The sequence below is a fragment of the Vidua macroura genome, chromosome 7, assembly GCF_024509145.1.
Source record: "Vidua macroura isolate BioBank_ID:100142 chromosome 7, ASM2450914v1, whole genome shotgun sequence".
NCBI classification, from domain to species: Eukaryota; Metazoa; Chordata; class Aves; order Passeriformes; family Viduidae; genus Vidua; species Vidua macroura.
The window spans coordinates 25,033,661-25,052,420 of record NC_071577.1 but is presented as its reverse complement, the minus strand read 5'-3'; the positions used below and the strand labels follow the sequence as shown (position 1 = coordinate 25,052,420).

General features: G+C 56.7%; 2 protein-coding genes across 2 annotated transcripts in view; both read right to left on the bottom strand.

Moving 5' to 3' along the window:
* NHEJ1 (non-homologous end joining factor 1) overlaps positions 1-13,171 on the bottom strand; it is a 43,300-nt gene extending 30,129 nt beyond the window's left edge. The window contains exons 1-5 of the mRNA XM_053982339.1: positions 12,849-13,171; positions 12,066-12,251; positions 10,993-11,202; positions 8,436-8,574; positions 6,931-6,989 (exon numbers count right to left, since the gene is read on the bottom strand). Coding sequence (XP_053838314.1) covers positions 6,931-6,989; positions 8,436-8,574; positions 10,993-11,202; positions 12,066-12,251; positions 12,849-12,944 — 690 coding nt within the window. The 5' untranslated portion in view covers positions 12,945-13,171. The remainder of the gene's footprint in view (positions 1-6,930; positions 6,990-8,435; positions 8,575-10,992; positions 11,203-12,065; positions 12,252-12,848) is intronic.
* Positions 13,172-13,883: 712 nt separating this feature from the next.
* SLC23A3 (solute carrier family 23 member 3) lies at positions 13,884-18,426 on the bottom strand. The gene is made up of 12 exons (XM_053981860.1): positions 18,316-18,426; positions 17,894-18,054; positions 17,284-17,378; positions 16,874-16,947; positions 16,400-16,581; positions 16,130-16,253; positions 15,673-15,820; positions 15,339-15,592; positions 15,048-15,153; positions 14,806-14,973; positions 14,508-14,603; positions 13,884-14,343 (listed from the first exon to the last, which is right to left on the bottom strand). The coding sequence occupies exons 1-12, from the start codon at positions 18,421-18,423 to the stop codon at positions 14,012-14,014; spliced, it is 1,848 nt and encodes a 615-aa protein (XP_053837835.1). The 5' UTR covers positions 18,424-18,426; the 3' UTR covers positions 13,884-14,011.
* Between the last annotated feature and the right edge of the window lie 334 nt (positions 18,427-18,760).

Below are 18,760 nucleotides of genomic sequence, written 5' to 3'. Positions count from 1 at the left end.
CATTTGCTGCCCCCTCTGCCTGCGCACACACTAAATACGGAAAGGGAGAGGTATAAATAGAGAGAGAAATACATGAATGGCCCTGTTTCCTTACACAGATACACAGAGTGCAAAGGTCCGAGCAGAGTGGGAGCAGGCAGACTCAGGAATCCAATGGCTTTATCCCCTGGGGTGCAGAGCAACCCATTCCCAGGTGCTGCTGTCTGCCCAGATGTCTCAGCTGCTCAGTATCACCCCTGCACGGGCTGGCACAACTGGAAGAGGCTGCAGAGGCTTTGGCCCATGGGATAGGGAGGGATCAGCTTTCGGAAACACCAATAAAAGCTGCCAGCGGATGCTATTGGAGAAGGGATGCAGCTGTGGGTATGGAAGAAGCTAGTGAAAGGCTCAGGACACACAGGGACATGGTGAAAAAACCTGACATTTCAAGCACAGAAGGGGTGCTGGGAGCTGCAGAGGGCAGAGGCAGCACTGCTCCTCTGCCCTTGGAGACAGTGGGGATGGCAACACCCCAGTTCAAACCCCATCAGCTGGGGACAGAGGTGCTGCCACATCCCTTGCTAACACAGAGCAGTGCCTTTAGTGCCTCATCAAAGTCTACCCTGTTTTCCTCCCCAAAAGGTCCTTTGCTTCCAGGAGTTGCTGCCACATCCTGAGCTGGGACAGGTGGCTGCAAGGCACAGAGGGGCGGACCATGCTCCACACCTTCTCCCCTGCCAACCATCCCTGCATGCCCTCTTTGCCCTCCTCTAAGCCAAACACAGCCACAGAGCCCAGCATGGTGGGGCTGGGACCCCAGACACCTCCGCTCTCCCTGCTGCCCCTCGCGCGCTCCCCAGGGCTGGGCGCTGCCTGCAGCTGCAGGACCAATAATGGCCAAGATGTGGGAGCAGAGCCGGGGCTGGTGGCAGGGGGATTGCTGCTCTGCTTTCAGGAGGGGGAAGGGGCTCTCCCCCTTCAATGCTCCCATTTGAGCTGAGGCCTGGCACTGGCTCAAACCACCGCCTGCTGACACGAGATCAATCATCCCCCGAGCTGAGCTGTTCCCCAGCAGCACTGCACAGCCAGTGCCCATGCACAGGCTGGGGCCTCTCCCCCAGGAGCAGGGTCTGGCCCCTTCTGCCAGAAGATCTGTGACACCCCTCTTCCTGCCTGCAGCCCATGGCACAGCATGGCACAACCTGGCACATCACAGCAGAGTGCGGCACAGCTTTGCATGGCACGGCCTGGAGAGGATGAGGAACACCTCGACGGCAAAGGAGGGTTCTCTGTACATGCCAGACCACATGTGCCAGACAAGGGCCATGCAGCACCCCAGGGAGGGTGGCTGTGATGGTGCTTGTCCATTCCTCCATCTCCAAACAAACCACTGGGTGATGCTGGGCTGAAGTGGGCTGGGACCAGGCAGACAGCTGCCTGTACCTGGTCCAGGTGCCACCCACTCTCTACAGTGGCACAGCCACAGTCACAGGGGGTTGGGCTGTGAAACCCCCACGTCCCCAGAAGGAGCATCCCCTCAGGGCTCCTGGAACAGCATCCACATCCCTGGCAGAGGCAAGGGCTGGAGCAATCATAGCCAGCCTAGCCCTGGTCCGGCAGCCAGGGACTCACTGCTTGCCCGTGGTCTGGGCACTTTCAGGCAGACTGCTGCTCTGGGGTGCCTGTGCCAAGTCTGGTTTTAGCAGCATGTAGCTCCACTGACTCACTGCTTGTGCAAGCAGCCTGTGGCTGCCAGTGGCAGCCCTGAAAGTGCATCCTGGCTGGGTGCCCCTCACCTGACGGGGCCTCAGTAAATAAATAAATAACACCGCAACACCAACCACCATGGGCCTCTATGGCAAACACCGCAGGGGGCTGATGCCCAGGTGGTGGTCAGCACCCACACTGTGTGACCACCAGTGCATCTCCCCAAGTGCACCATTGTGGACGCTGAGTGCTAGCCCCTGTCCCCTGTCGTCTTCAGCCAGCAGATGTGGCACTCTGCCCTTGTTCCCATCAGTACCAGCATGCACACTCCTAGTCTTGTTCTCAGGCTCCTGCTCTGGTACATGTGCTCACACTGAGTACAAGCAGCCCTCGCTCCATTCCGGCTTGCAGCAGTGTGCAGCTCCTTGAGTACACGTGTGTGTAGGGCAGTGTGTGTCCCACTCTGCTCAGCACAGCCATGGCCCACTGCATTTCCAGTGTGCGACTCGGACCCCAGGGCACTGATGGGATGATGTGACCAAAGCTTGCTCAGGAATGATGCAAGGACCACCCAGGTGGCCCCAATCCAGAACAAGACACCATCACCCATGGGGCTCACAGCACAAATGCTTGGCAGCACACAAGAGCTTGCTCTGCTCATCCAAGCTGCCCCACAAGCCAGCCCCATGCTGCCACCTCTGCCTTGAGTCAACCTGCTCAGGGCTGTGCAAATTTTGCACCACTTAGTCCTGTTAGCAGCAGCACTGCAGCCACCAGCTCCTTCCCCAGCCCCACGCCAAGGGGCCCCAGCCCAGCAGAGCACCTCCAGCACGTTCTCCCCGAGCCGTGCACCCTGTGTGCATGCAGTCCATGTCGCACACATGCCGCTGGCCCCGCTCTGGCCCAGTCGCAGCTGCAAAGCTGCAGCTACCTTGCGCTAATTAAAAACATCCCTCGTTTGGAGGAGCCAAAGGGTTGCTTCCTCTCTGCTGCACTAAGCTGGCGTGGGTTTGAGATGCCATCCCCACCCTGAAAAATACGCAGGCCACCACCACCTTCATCCTCGGCCACCCCGCTACCCAGGGCTTATTTTTAGTTACTGTTAAAAAGGAGAGACCGGGTGCTGGAGGCAGGCAGTGAGCAGCCAGGTACACGGCTGGACCCCGTGGTAGCAATGGCCTGTGGCTCCAGAGCGTGTCCTGGCCCTCCTCCACCTGCCCCGCTGGCCTGTGTCCCCACACGGGAGGGGGACGGGTGCCTGGCCCTGGTCCCAGCCCCGGTGGGAAACAATAAGAGGGATGCTGACCCCCGGGCGCCCTGACGTCAGCCAGCACCGCTGCCGGCACCACCACCAGCCCTGGCCCCGGGGCTCCCACTCGCCCTCGGCTGGGGCCACACTGGAAGCTGCCTGTTTGTTTATCTTCCTCTCCAGTGTTGCTTATTTTGATGGTACATCCTCCTCCTCCTCGCCGGGCCCCGGGGTCGAGCCGTGAACCCGCCACGTCCTGTTTGCCGAGGTCCCGCGCTCCGCTTGCGGAGGTGTGGAGCAGCCGCCCCCACGCGCCAGCCACAGCAGATAAAAATACACAGGGCAGAGCATCCTGGGGCACGGGGCTATATTTGCACTGATGGTATCCGTGAGCTTGTCCTTGGTGTACCTGTCCCTGCCCTCCTCAGAGCAGGGGACACGGCGCTGCAGGAACCTGTTCACTGTTTTCTCTCCAAGTTGGAGTGCAGACTCTGGAATAAGCTGTGTCACAAAACACTGACCGTAGCCAAGCTGGGGCAGGCCCTCAAAACCCATGGATGGCCACCCCACCCTGCCCTGTGGGGTCATTTCTGTAACCCAGAGGGACACCGGGGACAACATAACCCCAGCCTGCCAGGTCCTAGACTGCTGGGAATGGTGCTGGGGAAGCCCTGAAGCATTGAGCCCTCTCCAGCCGCTTTCTCCTTCCCCTAATGGTGTGAACTCCTGGGCTTGCCAATAAAAGCCACCAGCTTTGCCTCGGCTTGTGCACAGCCACTGCTCTCCTTCCAGCTCTGCTCAAGCCCAGGCAGCTGCTCAGCAGTGAACCCTAGCCAAAAACTCTGTGTGTGAAAGCATTATTTCCTAAACGTATAAATATTACCAGGGCTTTGCTGGAAAACTCCCCATGGTTAGTTAAAATGCCCTGGACAGCCAAGTGCACAAGCCCAGATAAAGGGCATGTCTAAGCTGAGAGGCTCTGCAGTCCCTGGGGGACTGACAGGTCCTTTCCTCTCCATGCGGGATACAGCAAATATCTGGGAAGTGAGCAAAGCTGTGAAGCACCTGCCCACATCCAGCCCTGTACCACATCATCACAATCCCTTTCCAGCCAAGAGGTGCTTACCACAACCAAACATCCACAACCTTTAGCCCAATTTCACAGATGGAGACACTAGAGGGACCAACAGATCTCTCTTCTTGACCTTGAACACTGATGTTCAACCATGCACATCCCAAGACCAAACCCAGCAACTCGGTTTTCTTCCGGCAGGCTCCTAGCCCACTTTTGGAGACATTGAAAGATGGAGGATCAACCACTGCCCTTGGGAGCATGCCCCAATCACTGGCAGGAGCAAACCCAAGCGCCTCCATTCTAACTTGAAATTCCCTGGCTCTATCTCCCAGTGCCTGGCTTGTGCTCCACTGCTCCCTGCAAGATTAAAGAGAGCCCTTCGCTAACCAGCCTTTTCTCCTTGTAAAGACCCGCACACACAATAATCAATGTGCCTCTCAATTTTCTCCCTGATAAGTTAAACAGAGCTCTTCCCTTCCAAGTCCCTCAATGCTGGGTTCTCTCCCCAGTCCTCAGTGCATTCCTGTGACTCTGTGCTGATTGTCCAGCATCTTTTTGAAAACCTAGACATGGGATTTGCTCGCTGCATTCCCAGCTCCCCACAGCATGTCCTGAGGGACCCCAGCTCCTTGTGCTGCTCCTTTTAGGAGCTGACAAACAGAGTATTAAATTGCCTGGAGGCTCTGAAGTAACTGCACAGAGACAATGAGGTCACCCAGCCCACCTTTCTGCCACAAGAGGTAAGAAGAGAGACTGGGGTGAAGAGCCAGTTTTGGTGGTGAAGAACTGAAAAACCATGTTTGGTGTTTCTCACTAAAACAAGACCTAGGAGGCATCAGGAGGAACACTGGGGTACCACATTCAATCCAAAGCCAGCAGCTGTTTGCATCTCACAGCTCATTGCTGCAGGATGGCATCATCAGCCATCAGCGGGTTTATAAAGAATGGGATGAATGCAGAGAGGACACACCCTCCCAGCAGACCAAATGCACAACTGCATCCTTCCACCAGCCTTTCCCCTGCAGCCAGTGCTCAGATCTGGCTACCAGAGGATGCAGAGGGGCAGCATCTCCCAGAGCCCTCCATTCCCTATCTGGCTCCAAGACGCTGCTCCTGGACTGTTCTGGGGACACACAGCACCATCCACCATCCTATCTTTTCAACCTGTGCCAGATGTGCTCCACACCAGCTGCTTTTGCCAGGCTCTGTGCAGGGCTGCCTCACTCCCCTCCTGCCCACTCTGTACCTTCCCCCATGTCCCAGACCCTACCAGCTCTTGGAGGACTTTGAATTTGCAGCCTTATGTTCATCTTTAGCAGATGTTGTTCAGATGACTGTTCTACAAAGACACTTCATCATCCCCCTATCCTGGCACATCTGCCTGCACCCTCCCAGTGACAGCACTGAAACATTTACCGACTGCTTCTGCCATGTCTGGTCCAGTATAAATCATTTTACCACCTCTGTCTACTAATAAGCTTATCCTATTGCAGGAGCTTGGGGTTTTCTCCTGCTACACTAAATAAAAGCCTTTCCTTCTGTTCATCGCCATGATTTTTCTCTGATGTCTTTAGCTTCTGTTACCCATTTTCTACACTTCATAATTTCTAATTTATATTGATTGCTATCTACTCCGGCTCTCCCATTTGTTATAAACTGCTCTTTTATTTCTAATTGCTGCCTTCACTTTGCTGCTGAACCAGAACGGGCTCTGGGCCAGCGCTGCCCTCTTTCTTGATTGTAGAATTGTGGCTTTTTGTGGCTTCTGAAATTCTTCTGAAAGAGCTCACAATTTTCATTCACATTTTTCTATCTAAATGTTTCCTCTGAGCTGATTTCACTCATAATTTTCCCCCTGCTTTGAGAAATTAGCTCTTTCAAGGCATGAAGGATATAAATTACTGCTTAGGAATGTCCTTTCTGTGCCCAGGGTGAATGTAATCTGCCCATGATCACTGGTCCCTAGGCAACCTTCAAGTTGCAGTCCAGCAGTGAATTCATCTCTGTGCTTCATAATCTAGGGGAAAGTTGCCTGCACTGGATGCAATGCCTCACATATAAAAGAGGGATCATCTCTAATTTTTAGAAACTCTGCAGATCATCTATTTTTGGCTGCAAAAGAACATCAGCTCATCTCATAAAGCAACATCCTCCCAAAGCCTGTGTGATACCACTGGCACCCTGGCTGACTACCTGGTCCCCAGCAGGTACCACTGCCCCTATTCCTGTGCCTTCACAGCAAACACAGGAACACTCATAAGCGTCCTGAGTCCTTTTGCATCAATGGGCACCAAGCATTTCTGACCTTGACACATCAGTTTGAGTCATTTTAGTGCTTCTGTGATGATTTCCAGTAATGCAAAAGGATCAAAGACTCTCTCCTTCCAGTCCCAGTTTCTCCAAAACACACATCTGATTTTAGAGCTGAGTGTGCCAAGGGGACAGTGATAGGCAGAGCACGGATAACATGTTGAAAAGCTCTTGTCCCCACAATGTGTCACTGCAAAATCACCTCTAAAAGCAACAGGTGAACTAAAAAGAGATGGCTTCTCATTCACCTGATCCCCGCCTGCCATCAGCAGCAGTGTTTAGGTCCAGAGCAAGTCTGGGAGGGAGGTGAATATGCCCCAGTGATGGCACACTCCTGTGAAGCAGCCAGCCTGGGTCGCACCTTTGGCAGCTCCCAGCAACCAGGTAGTTTCCATCCGGTCATGTCAGGCATGTTCCCAGCTCTGCTAGCCCTAGAGATGAGGTCCAAGGACACAAAGAGGGCCATGGGAGAACCAGAGGGCATGACCGCTCTTTAGGCAAGTCTAGCTATCCCCATCAGTGCTCCCATCCAGCCTGGCACACCTCAAACTGCAGCTGCTGATGAAACTACCCCTTTGTCAAAGGAGAAAGGACTTGCACCCTTCCTTACCTCAGCCACGAAGTTCTGCTGAAACATCTCCTCCCGGAAGGGCTCTGTCCACAGGCGGTCTGCAAGGGAGAGAGGGATCAGCCTGGGCAGGTTTGGCCAGACCTCCCACCCCAGCTTCCCCTTTCCCTGACCACAGGGTGAGGATGCTGCAGGGGAAAAGCTCCAGCACGCTCTTCCTAGAATCAGCAGGAAACACCAGCAGGCCTCTTGGACTAGGGACACATCACCTGGTTAGCAGAAGGTGCAAGGAACACAAGGAAGTTGGAAAAACATGGCTGAGCTTGCTGATGCAGACAGCTGCCAGGCAGAACCAATAGTCCATCCACACTTGTCCCAGCACTTCTGCGTTGAGGAGTAGGGAACGGTGGCAGGGCATGCTCAACACCATTCCCAGATCTTACAGCTGGAACAAGCTGTCTGAGTCTGTGGGACAGGGCACTGCTTGTCCAGCTGCTCATCTGAAGGGGTGAGCCAGCCTCTGTCCTCCCCTTGCAGGTCAGGGACACTGTATTCTGCTCTGCACCTTGTCCAAAACACTATTTTTTCCACATTGTTGCTAAGATGTGGTCTGGAGAAGCAGCTGGCTGGATTTACTCAGCACTAGACTGCAATGCTTCCTCACAGCTTTCTGCCCTGCACCAAGGAAGGGACAAGACAGGCCAGCTGCTCACCAGCATCAGTCCCTGGACCCAAGACAGGTTGTCCAGGCTGCCCCAAGCCCTGGAGAGATTGCATGCAGCAGGGTAGAGGGAAGTGCAGCTGACCAATGCAGCTCTAGTGCACCCATAGGGCAGATCCAGGCTCCTGTGGTGGGACACTGGTCATGAGACAGAGTCTGGACCACAATATCTTCCTGGACATGATACACAAGCCTGGGCTGACCCTCATTAGTCTCTGCATGCTCAGGGCACCATGTTCCTGCACAAGTGCAGGTATCACCTGTGGCAGTAGGACAAAGCAAAGCAGTAGCAAGGGATGACCCAAAAACCGGCGCCCAGCCAACATCCATAGGTGGGGAACAAACCACCTCCTAAGGTGGCTCCCCCTGACCCATGTCCTACCCAAGGGGGCTACTGTCTGCCCATCACCCCGACAGCAAAGTGGGCTGGGCACTGGAGGGGGCCCATGACACAACTGCACTTCCCACGTTAGGGAGAGCCAGGAGCCCCTGGTTGCTCTCCAAGCACTCCATGAGCTACTGCACTTGGGAAGGGAGCCTGACACCACTGCAGGGCCAGCCCTTGCTGGCATCCCCGCTGGCTCCTGGGGACCAGCCAGGTGCTCTCACAGTAGTGGAGAGCCCCTTGGCGACTCCCCAACTTCTACAGCTATCGGTCAAGGGCTACTCCTCCCTCAGCTCTCCCCAGCCTTCTGGCTACTGTTGTGCTGCTGGCTTAGCTAAACATGAAACACAAGCCAGGCTGGGTAATAGCCAGAGGGAGCAAAGCACACCAGCCCAGTGCTAAGGAGGAAACTTGCTCCCTGCCCCAGGCATCCTTCCTCACCTCTGCTGAGAGTGGCCCCGCTCTCCCTGTAATCTTCGATCTCAGCATCCTTCTGGAGCAGCAGGGAAATCAGCTCTTGCACCTGGCACTGCAGCGCTAGGTTCATCTGAATCAGGGGCCGCACGAGGTGACGGAACACCTACAATGGAGGAGGGGTGCTCTAGGAAAGGTCCAGGTCTAGGAAGGCACACAACTGTCCACAGAGTGGTCAAAGTAGGGCACCCAGCAAGGTCCTAGCAAGAGCTGCAGCCCAGGTCACACAGGGCTCCACAAAATAGCCCATATCTCACACACATCCAGTGGGAAATGGTCAAAAGATGTGAGCTGGGAGAAGGCAGGCCAGATGCTGTGGGACACATCCCTCCCTTTCAGACTGTAGGTGGGGAGAGCTTAGGTGGGAGAGGCAGATGGAAAGAGAGTGCAGGGATAGGCAATGCTCCATCCACTACCTGGGGTCCAACAGGAAACAGAGAGCCCCCCATGTGCCACCCAGACACTCCCCATGGCTCTGCACACCTCATGGCATATTCCTATGCAGGAAACAGGCATGGCTGGGTGAAAAACCAGAAAGACCCAAGGTGTCAAACTGTGGCTTGATGAACAGGAGAGACGCTTACAGGGAAGTATGATCAGAAGCAAGAGATCTCAATATGCGGGACTTGTGCATGCTCCCCATTGCAGCCCCCCAGTATACCCTCTAAGTTTACACCACACATGCCCCATGCAGAGCCCTGGGCATGTCCTCTGTCTTGAAGCCCAGCTGGGCCACCCTGACACAGAAGGCACACGAAGCAGCCTCTCTCCTATCACCTCCTTCAGTCTCTGGAAGGGTATTTGAGATCCCCCAACCTATTGTGCCCCTGTGGCCAGGCTGAGTCCATGTGTGAGAGGACAGCAAACCCAGCATTGCTCCTGAAGCATTCTCACTCCTATGGCAAGCCCACAGTGGGCTCTGTGCTTTGCTCACCCCCAGATATGAGCCCAGAGGTGATGGCCATGACCCACTGGAGCACATGGAGTGCCCCACCTGCAGCAGAGGTGGGATGGGCCAAGCCAGGTAGGCTCTATGCCTTCCTCAAGCCCTGGCTGGGGCAGAGTTGATCCCCATTGCTGCATCCACACAAGCCACACTCAGCACCCCAGCAGCTTCCCACCTCCATGGTATCTTGCAGAGAGCCAGTGTGTGTGTCCAAGATAAAGTAGAGGAGCAGCTGGGAACAGGGGCTTTGCATCTCCTCAGCTCAGCCTCTGTGCATCTTGTCCGAGGAGGGACATCAAGTTGCTGGGGTAAGCCAAGCCAGGACCCCGATTACGTGCTCCCCAGCTCACCCTTGACGGTGAGAGCAATCCCTGCTGGGGAGCCCGGCTGTCCCCCCGCGATGCCCAAGCACAGCCGTTCGGGGGCAGAGGAAAGGCGGCCCGCAGCGGGAGCGGGCGCCGGGGCTGGGCGCTGCCTCCCGCCGGCGGCGGAGCCGCAGCGCCAGCCCGGGGCCGGGGCTGCGCCGGGCGGTTCGCGGGCGCCGGGCGCCCTCTTGTGCGCGCAGGGACGCAGGGCCGCGGGGGGAGCCCCGCCGCAGCGCTGCCCCACCTGCAGGGGTGCAGAGGGGCTGCCTCTGCAAACGCAACACGCCGGGCAGCCCCGTGAAAGAGCAAACCCTTAAAAGCCGGGAGAATCCGCTGTAATTGCGCCCGTCATGACAGACCACCTGTGGGCCATTTAGGGGTACCCGCCGCCCTGTGTCCTGCTCCATGGCTTGCTCCTAAAGAGAGCAGCATCACTCTGCTCTACAGAGTGCTGGCAGGGCATCACCCCACACTGGACATAGAATTATTGAAAGGTTTGCTTTGGAAGGGATTTTTGATATAACTCAGTAGATCAGGTTGCTCAAAGCCCCATCCAACCTGGTCTTGAATGCTTTCAGGAATGGAACATCCATAACTTCTCTGGGCAACGTATTCCAGTGCCTCATCACCCTCATAATGAAGACTTTTTTTCTAGCAGCAAATCTAAATGTCTTCTCTTATAGTTGAAAAACACTTCCCCTTGTCCTATCACAATCTGCCTATGTAAAAAGCTGTTCTCCCTCTTTTTAATAAGCCCTCTTCAAGTACCAGAAGGCTGCAATGAGGTCTCTCCAGAGCCTTCTCTTCTCCATGCGAAGCAATCCCATCTCTCACAACCTGTCTTTGTAGGAGACAAGCTCCAGCCCTCTTATCATCTTTGTAGCTCTCCTCTGGATCCCCTCTAACACATTAATGTTTTTCTTGTGCCAAGCACCCCATATTTGGATGCAGAACTCCAGATGGGCTCTCACGAGAACATTTCACTTATGCCCCAGCAGCAGCATGTGCTGGGCCATCCCTGTGTAGCTGCATGGCACAAACCAAAGCCTCAACAGGAAGAAATGGGGACAGTAAGCCTTGGGAGAGGCAGAAGACAGTCAGGCAACCTACAGTCACCAGCGTGCCTCGAGACTACTCAAAAGCCTCTAAGAGTAAGGAGATAATCCTTCATTTTGGCCACTCCCCTCCCTGAACTCTCTGCAGCTTTGCTCACCATCTCCAAGGGAGCTGGGCAGCAGTGGAAGTCCCAGTAGAAGGGCAGTCCTGACAGCTCGCTTTTCACGTGCAGCCTAAGGCCACTGGGAGAGCGGTGGCAGGAGAAGGCAGTGGTGGCATCCGGCTGCCCTGCCAGCAAGGGGCACATCAAGTTGCACAAGTGGTTCAGGAAGGAGGACACGTGGACCGTCAGCCGCTTGTTCAGCTCCTGGGAAAAGGCGAGGTTAGGGGGCACAGCACAGCACTGGGGAAAAACCAGCAGAAATCCCAACACCAAAGGAGTCAAACTACTGCATGTTCCACAGCAAAAAGCCATCCCTGGGCCTTGGCTTCCAGCTCTCTGACATGACATTCTTCACTGATTCTCCCAAGCCAGCCATGCTGGGAAGACTCCCATATCCTGCCAGTTCAGGATGGGCAGGGTGGAACAGTCTGCACTAGCACATCTGTTCTGCATGCCACCACAAGCACCATAGCCTGGCTGAGAGCCAACAGCAGGACCATCTGCCAGAGCTGGGGGATGGCTGCAGCCATCTGCCCATCCCTCCTGCCACCAGCCACTCAGCATTATGTGACACAGGGACATGCCACACCAATAGCACATGAAGGCCTAGGCTCATGGGCTGAGGAGATGAGGCACAGCTCCATGCATTTTTGGGGGCCAAGCTGACAGGATGTCCCATGAGAGACTACTAGCTATGAATGTGAACAGAATCTCTCTGTCATGAGTAGAAGGCAGCCTTGTTTCAAGCTCCTCTTTAGTACACTGACCCTGGGGAAACCAGCTGCCCATCCAGCCCACAAGTGAAGAGACTGTGCCAGCCTCTCTGTATGCAGACCCACCGGGCTGCCCCAGGCATGCTAAATAGTGTGGTCCATTCTCCCAGGAGAAGGGTGTTTGACCAAGTAGGGTGACAGGGCTTGGGCAGAGACACACAGGGACTTCCCAGGTTGGGCATTTGCATCCGAACCCAGTCAGACCCAACAGCCACTGTCTCACCAAGCAATTTATGCTGGTATGTCAGCTGCTGGGAGGAGAAAAGGAGGCCCCTGGCCTTTTCAGACACTCACCTTGGACCTTTGTCCCACAGCCTCGGCATCTGCACTCTCGTACCAGATGCTGCTGAGGTCAGAGATCAGCAGGATATAGGCAGTATCCCTGAAGCACACTTTGGCAAGAAAAGTGGACTCGCCAAAGTGAACAGAAGCCCAGGGCTGGGTCAGGAGGCTCCTTTCCAGCTCCTCGGAGCCCTCCATCTGCAAGAGAGTAACCAGGTCTCTGCCTCACCCCCCAGCCAGGAAGACCTGGTTCATGGGGTGGCCTCACAGGGACCGTCACTCCCGGCTGGCCCATTTAGATCTGACAGCACAGAAGTGAGGATATTCAGCCAGCTCTGGTCACACATGCAAGCAGCAGAGCTAGGGCCTGAGTTTTGGGAGCTTGCTGCGGGGCAGGTCCTGCCGCAGCTCACAATAAGCACCCCAGATGCACCAGCAGGCGCACGGCAGTGGAACTGCTGCCTCCCCGGGTTATCCGCTGCTTGCTGGCGTTAACACGGCAAGACCTCTAAGCCCAAATGAACATTCAGGCTGCCCCGCCGCCACCGGGCGGGCAGCTGGGTGCTGCATCCCCCCCCTGCCGCTGCATCCCCCTCCTGCTGCTGGGACATCCCATCCCTGCGCTCCACGCGAGCCCGCGCCGTCCCTGCCGGCAGTGACCCCGGCAGAGTGCCGGCAGCCCACTGCTGCTTCCCGCTCCTCCCTGGGACGGGCTCCACGCCTCCCAAAACACTCGGGGACCCAGCGACCGCGGGGTGCCCGCAGGCCTCGGGCTCTGCGGAGCCGCAGCATTACCCGAGGGCAGGAGGAGTAGGCGGCCGGGGGGTGCAGAGGCACGGTCTGGCGAGCGGCGCCGGGCCGGAGGCGAGGGCAGACTACGGCTCCCGGCATGCTGCTCTCTTCCGCGGCGTGCGGGGCCGGGGCACGCCGGGATGTGCGGCTCCTTGCGCTCCGGGAACTGCTATCCGTTCCTCACAGCCCCCGGGAGCACGCTGCTGTTCCCTTGCCTGCTCATAAGACAGCGAACCGAGCTGGCGTGTCCCTCTAGAGCGTCCGCGGTTGCTGCAAGGGGTGCCACGGCCGAGATGCCGATGGGGACCGAAATGCTTTAGGACTTTATTCTGCGCTTGCGCCTGCTACGAAATGTTCTGGCACAGGTGCTCAGCTGGGTACAGGGCCCTGTACAGCCGGAGAGGCAGCGGCAGCGCGGGGCTTCTCCTGTTCCTTGGCCGCAGGTTTATTCCTCAGCCCCAGGGTGCCGGGACAGGCACTGCCAGGGCACGCACCCGCACCGCTACCGTGCCAGGGGGTGCGGCAACTGGGCTGCTGCACCACAGTGAGCCCTGCATAACTCGGGCTGCAGGTGCCTCTGGCCCCATGCCGGGGCACTGGGCTCACAAGGTGACACAGCAGCATTGTGCCAGCTTGGCACACCACATACCCCCAGTTCCCTCCACACTGAGGGCCCACCCTTACCCCAGCACTGATTTCCAAACCTCATCACCCATAGGCACAACTGGGACACACTAGGGAGGAGATGTTCCTGAGCACAGTGCCAGCAGGTGAGCATAGCCAGAGTGACAGTCCTCTGGGGCTGGCCAAAGCACTGAACCCTCCCCATGTCATGGCCACAGGGTGATGGTGCATTTTAGAGGTACCCACATCCTCAGCTGCAGTGGCACCAGGTGGCCCTGCCCTCCTGTCACAGTCCTCAGGGCAACAGGGGAGCCGCTAGGTAAATCCCATCCAGAAAGAAAACCCCTGGAAAAGGCAAATTTGGTTGAAGGTTTTTATATCTTGCTGTCAAGCAGGGAAATTAGGTTTGTTTGTTTGTTAGGAGGGTGGAAGCTCAGGTTCCTCCAGTCCTCAAGGGCTTCAGAAACAAGGAACAAAGTGGCTCATAAGCTGCCTTGAGGTCACAGCCCTGTTTTCACATGAGATGCCCCCAGATGACAGGGTCAGGCCACGGTGTGCCATGCAGGCATGTCTGTCTGGCTTGGCCTTATTGCTGGCTGCAGCTCCCCAGAGCTGGGTTTGGGGAGCAAGTGTGTCCCTTCCCCCGGGGCAGCTGTCCCCTCCTCAGTGGCACAACTGCTCTCCTCCTCTTCCTCACTCCTTGGGCAGAGGAAGCAGCATGGAAAGGCTTTGCAGGAAGATGGCAGCAGCCTCCTTAGCCCAGTGGGGAGCCCATATGCTTGGCTGACTTCCCCTCTCTCTCCATGGAGGTTACAGTCACCAGCTCTGGCTTTCCATGGCTGCTCAGAAAGCAGCCCTCGTTCCTCCAGTGTTCCTGCAAGCAGGGAGGTAGGCGGTGAAATGGGAGCCCCTTCCTCCTAGCCACCAGCCCCAGCATCCTCAGTAGGACTGCCTGGAGGCAGAGCTGGTGGTTTGCCCCATGGACAGATCCAGTCCTCAGAGCATGGCATATGCAGAGCACCTAGGGCAGCCCCTCACCTGAGACCGTGTTCTCCAGAAAAAATGACAAGAAGCCAGTTAAGAAGACAGGGACCATAAGCAAGGAGAGGAAGAGGAGATCCAATGGCACCCAGCCTGCAAGGACAGTGCCAGAATCAGCCAGGAGGTCCCAGCCCAGCCAGGGATAAGGGGCATGAGCAGCCATGGCAGAATCAAGGATGGAAGAGGTAGCTGCCTGCTACCATGAGCTGACTCAGCCTCCCAGAACAGCGGAGATGTGTGGTCACCATTCCATGTGACTCAAGGCTTTGCCTTGCCTGGGGAATGTCCCTCATACCTGTGGCCAGGGGAGTCAGAGCCGTGCCAAACCACCGCGGTACCAGCAATGCCATGAACATGGCAAAGCCAACAATGAAGATGTTCCTCCCTGAGTCAATGTCTGTGTACTGGAAGTAGGAGATCCCCGTGCCCACAGCCACGGCGTAGGTTACACAAAGCACCCCTCCTGCAAGGGGCAGGAGTCAGGAGGTGCCAGGCAGGCTGCAGGTGCCGCAGCAAGGGGCAGGGCAGGGTACCCACCGTGAACTGCCAGTGGGATATGGGTGAGGAGCCCTGCCAGCCTCGGGGACATGCCCAGCACCATGCACAGCAGGGCGCTTACTTGCACTGAGTGGCAAGAGCCAGCCTGGGAAAGAAGAGTGGGAAAGTGAGGATGGGTAGCATCCCTGCTCTGTCTCCCGCCCCCTTCTGCTACGCACACCTGCCTTTCCCAGCGCTGGCTCGGTGACAGCCTGGCAATTACAAGTCCCACACACCTGCTCAACTGCCTCCCCATCCCTTGCCAACCCATTTCCCCCTTCTTTGGCATACCTGCGTGAAGCCAGTGGCACAGGTGTTTGCAATGCTGGAGGCCGTGCCCCCTGTGGTGCCCAGCAGTCCTGCCAGGAGGCTGCCCAACCCTTCCATGCAAAGCCCCCGGTTACAGGCGTGAGAGGGTAGCCGAGGGACTCGCAGCAGCCTCCCACACAGCACATAGCAGCCCACAGAGTTCATGCTACTGCCGATGGCCATGGCAATGCCCACTGCCAGCGCCCGGGGGGTGAGCAGCGGCCACCTCCACGCTCCTGCAGCAGAGGGAAAAGGGACAGGTGATAGAAATCCTGACCAAATGTGGATCTCTGCACTCAGCCCTGCTACCCCCCACCTGCATAGGGGATGCGGATCCAAGGGGCGTTGGAGGTGCTGTTGGCCCAGGACAGCTGCGCCACGGTCACATCCAGTGATTCCCAAGGAACATGGAAGTAGCTGAGGATGGCACAGACAATGCAGACACCAGCAAATGGGAGCAGTACCTGCAAGGCAAAAGGGGACCCTCAGCAGGGGACCCTCCTCCCCTACCTGCCCTGGCCAGCACCCCATACTTTTCCTGTCACATCTTCCAAGGAGTCATACCACATCTCCCCTTACCCATGCAGGAAGCATCCCAAGCTGTTCTGCTCCAACACCCTAGGATGCTTCCCCAGAAGCATCCATATTCTGGGAGCTGCACCAGAGCTTTTCATGCCTGCTTGTGCTCCAGGTCTCACCTAACTCCACACCGAAGAGCCAGGCTTGGAGAGAGAAGCCTGGTGACAGTGAAGAGAGCAGACAAACCACAGTACCGAGAATGTGCGCAGGGTGGGAACTGAATACTCTGTGGAGCCCTCCCAAGCATGGGGCCAGGCACAGAAGGGCAGGCGGCAGGACCGCAGGTGTTGGGAGAAGGTGACAGCAAGGAGCATGAGCCTAGGAGAGTGAGCACAGGTCACCACACAGCATCACAGTCAGTGATGGGGCCCCAGATGTGCACCGTGCACTGCAGGGGTGCCCCATCCCTGTCCTGCTGGTGAAAGAAAGGCCCAGGAGCTGCCCACCACTACAGTCTCACGTACAGCAGTGCTACTCCCCAGTTAGTGGAGCAGAAGAAAGCAGCCTCCTTGTATGTGGACAGCCCGATGATGGAGAGGCTGGGGGCCAGGACCATGGGCCCGCAGTGCTGCACTGCCCACCCACACACGCCAGACACTCCCAGCACCAACTGAATCAGTCCAGAGATCAGCACTGCTCCAGAGACCTGTAAGAGGAAAGGATGGGCCTGTGGGGCAGGATACATGGAGAGCAGTCCAACACCTTCCCTTGGCCACATTCCTACCACCCCAGCAGCTGAGAACAAGCGCTTGTTTCATGTGCTCTGCTCATCCCAAGCACAGAGAAACATATACGTGGACATGCATCATGATCCCCATTGCCTTCGCAACTCTCTTCATGGCAAATCTCAGGAAAAGAGACTGGGGGTACAGGGATATGGGTGACAAGTGAAAAGCTGATGGAGCAGGATAGGGACCCCTATTCCCAGGAGCACTCACCTCTTGCAGTGAGTCAGCCCAGCTCCCTGTGTCTCTGCAATGAGGTACAAGACATGTACTGGCCATGGCTGTGCCTGGAAGGGAATTTTGGAAGGGTGTGATACACATGGATCCTAGGCTCCTGGAGCTGTGTCCAAGAGGATGCAGTAAGGTGACTGCTAGCCGCAGAAGGGAAAGTGTGCCAACGTCTCTGTCCCCATAAGCCCTGGCCCTGGGGGAGTGACCAGATACATCACAAGTGCACTCAGGAGTGAGTAGGGTGCTGTGCACCATCACCAGAAGGGCCAGCAGGCAGGACCCCTTGCTACCCCTCATCCCTACTCCACCTACCAGGCACCTCATCATTGCCACTTCCCTGGCATGAGCATGGCCCAGGCCCAAAGGGACACAGGCTCCAGGGCTGTGCTTACCATTCCTGTCTATGCTGGCACCGGGGGACAGGTGGGAACTCAGCACCATGGCAGGGACTAAGTACTCAAAGGATGGGATTTGAACCAGTGGCAACCTGAAGAAGGGGACAACAACAGCACATTAGGGAGGAAGGACAGGGAAGGGAACAGGGTTGCTCCAAAAGCCCAGGCTGCTAGAGGAACAGGGGTGGGAAGGGAAGCAGAAAAGAACCCCAAAGCAGCAGGAGGTTACCCCATATTCTACATGTGCCCTAGTACATCCCAAGTGACAGCACATGGACTGGATGCAGACAACAGAGGCTTTGCTGAATCCCATACCCAGCCTGTGTGGGCAGCACAGGCATCAGATGGTCTGAAGGAGCTGTGTATTATGTTGGAGCAAGGCAGTGAGGAGCTAGAGGGAAAGCACAGCAGTTTTTCTAGGGGTGTATGTGAGAGGGAGCGAACGTCTGTGACAACTGTGCAGAGATGCAGCGCAGAGGGGTTTTCCTTGTGCCTCTTCCCACTTCCAGCAAAGCCCAACTTCCCATATCCTAGGAGACAGACGTGCCCTGCCATGGCGTCACCCTCCTTCTGGTGACAGTTGCTCCCCTTCATCCCCCTTGCTCACCGGCTCCCCAGGGTGGTCTGCAGCACTGTGGAGATGCCGCAGGCAAAGAGGCTTCGTGCCAGCAGCTTGCTGGTGGTCTGGGCATGAGGTGGCTCCTGAGGCAGGGTGGGTAGCAGGAGGAGGTGGAAGATGCAGAGCAAGGAGGTCTGCACAGCCAGGTGCTGTGCAGGGAAAAGACGGAGCAGTCACAACTCCTTGCAACCCCTAGAGCTGCAGCTCTCCATGCCCAGTCCCCCTGAGAGGGTGGATACCCACTGACACCACCACTCACTACTGCCCACTCCTCTCCCAGTACACACTGACCAGAGCCTTACACACCCTTTGCCTGGCAGGATGCAGTCCCTGCCGTGCAATCTGAGAGGATCCTGGCCCTCTCCTCATCATCCCGTGTCTCTGGCTGCTCACTGTGGTGCCCCCCTTACCTGAAGGGCTAAGCAGCAGCTCATCATCCAGGAGCACATCTTCTGGGAGGAGCAGGATGTGAGCATGGGGCTCCCAGCTCCAGGTGCTTTGCCACGGCCCCCATTCATGCTGCTGCCTTCCCCACACTGCTCCCAGTTTTCGGTGCAGAGGGTGGGCAGGCTCCCACCCCCAAGAGTTCCTCCGAAATCTTCACATGGCTGAACTTCCACCTTCTGCAAGAGCTGTCCCAGGGTTAGCCATTAACTTGAGTTGGTTAGTAATCTGCCCTTGTGGCCAGGAATGTAAGTGTCACCCTGGTTTGTCACCGCAAAGGACAGGTGACAGGCAGCCACAAGAAGGCCATCAGACACTATTACAATGCCAACTACCCACAGCCTGGGTCCCATTCACTGCCTCTGTGGGCAAGCACTGGGTAGGCCACAGCCTTGACACCTCTTCCTCCAT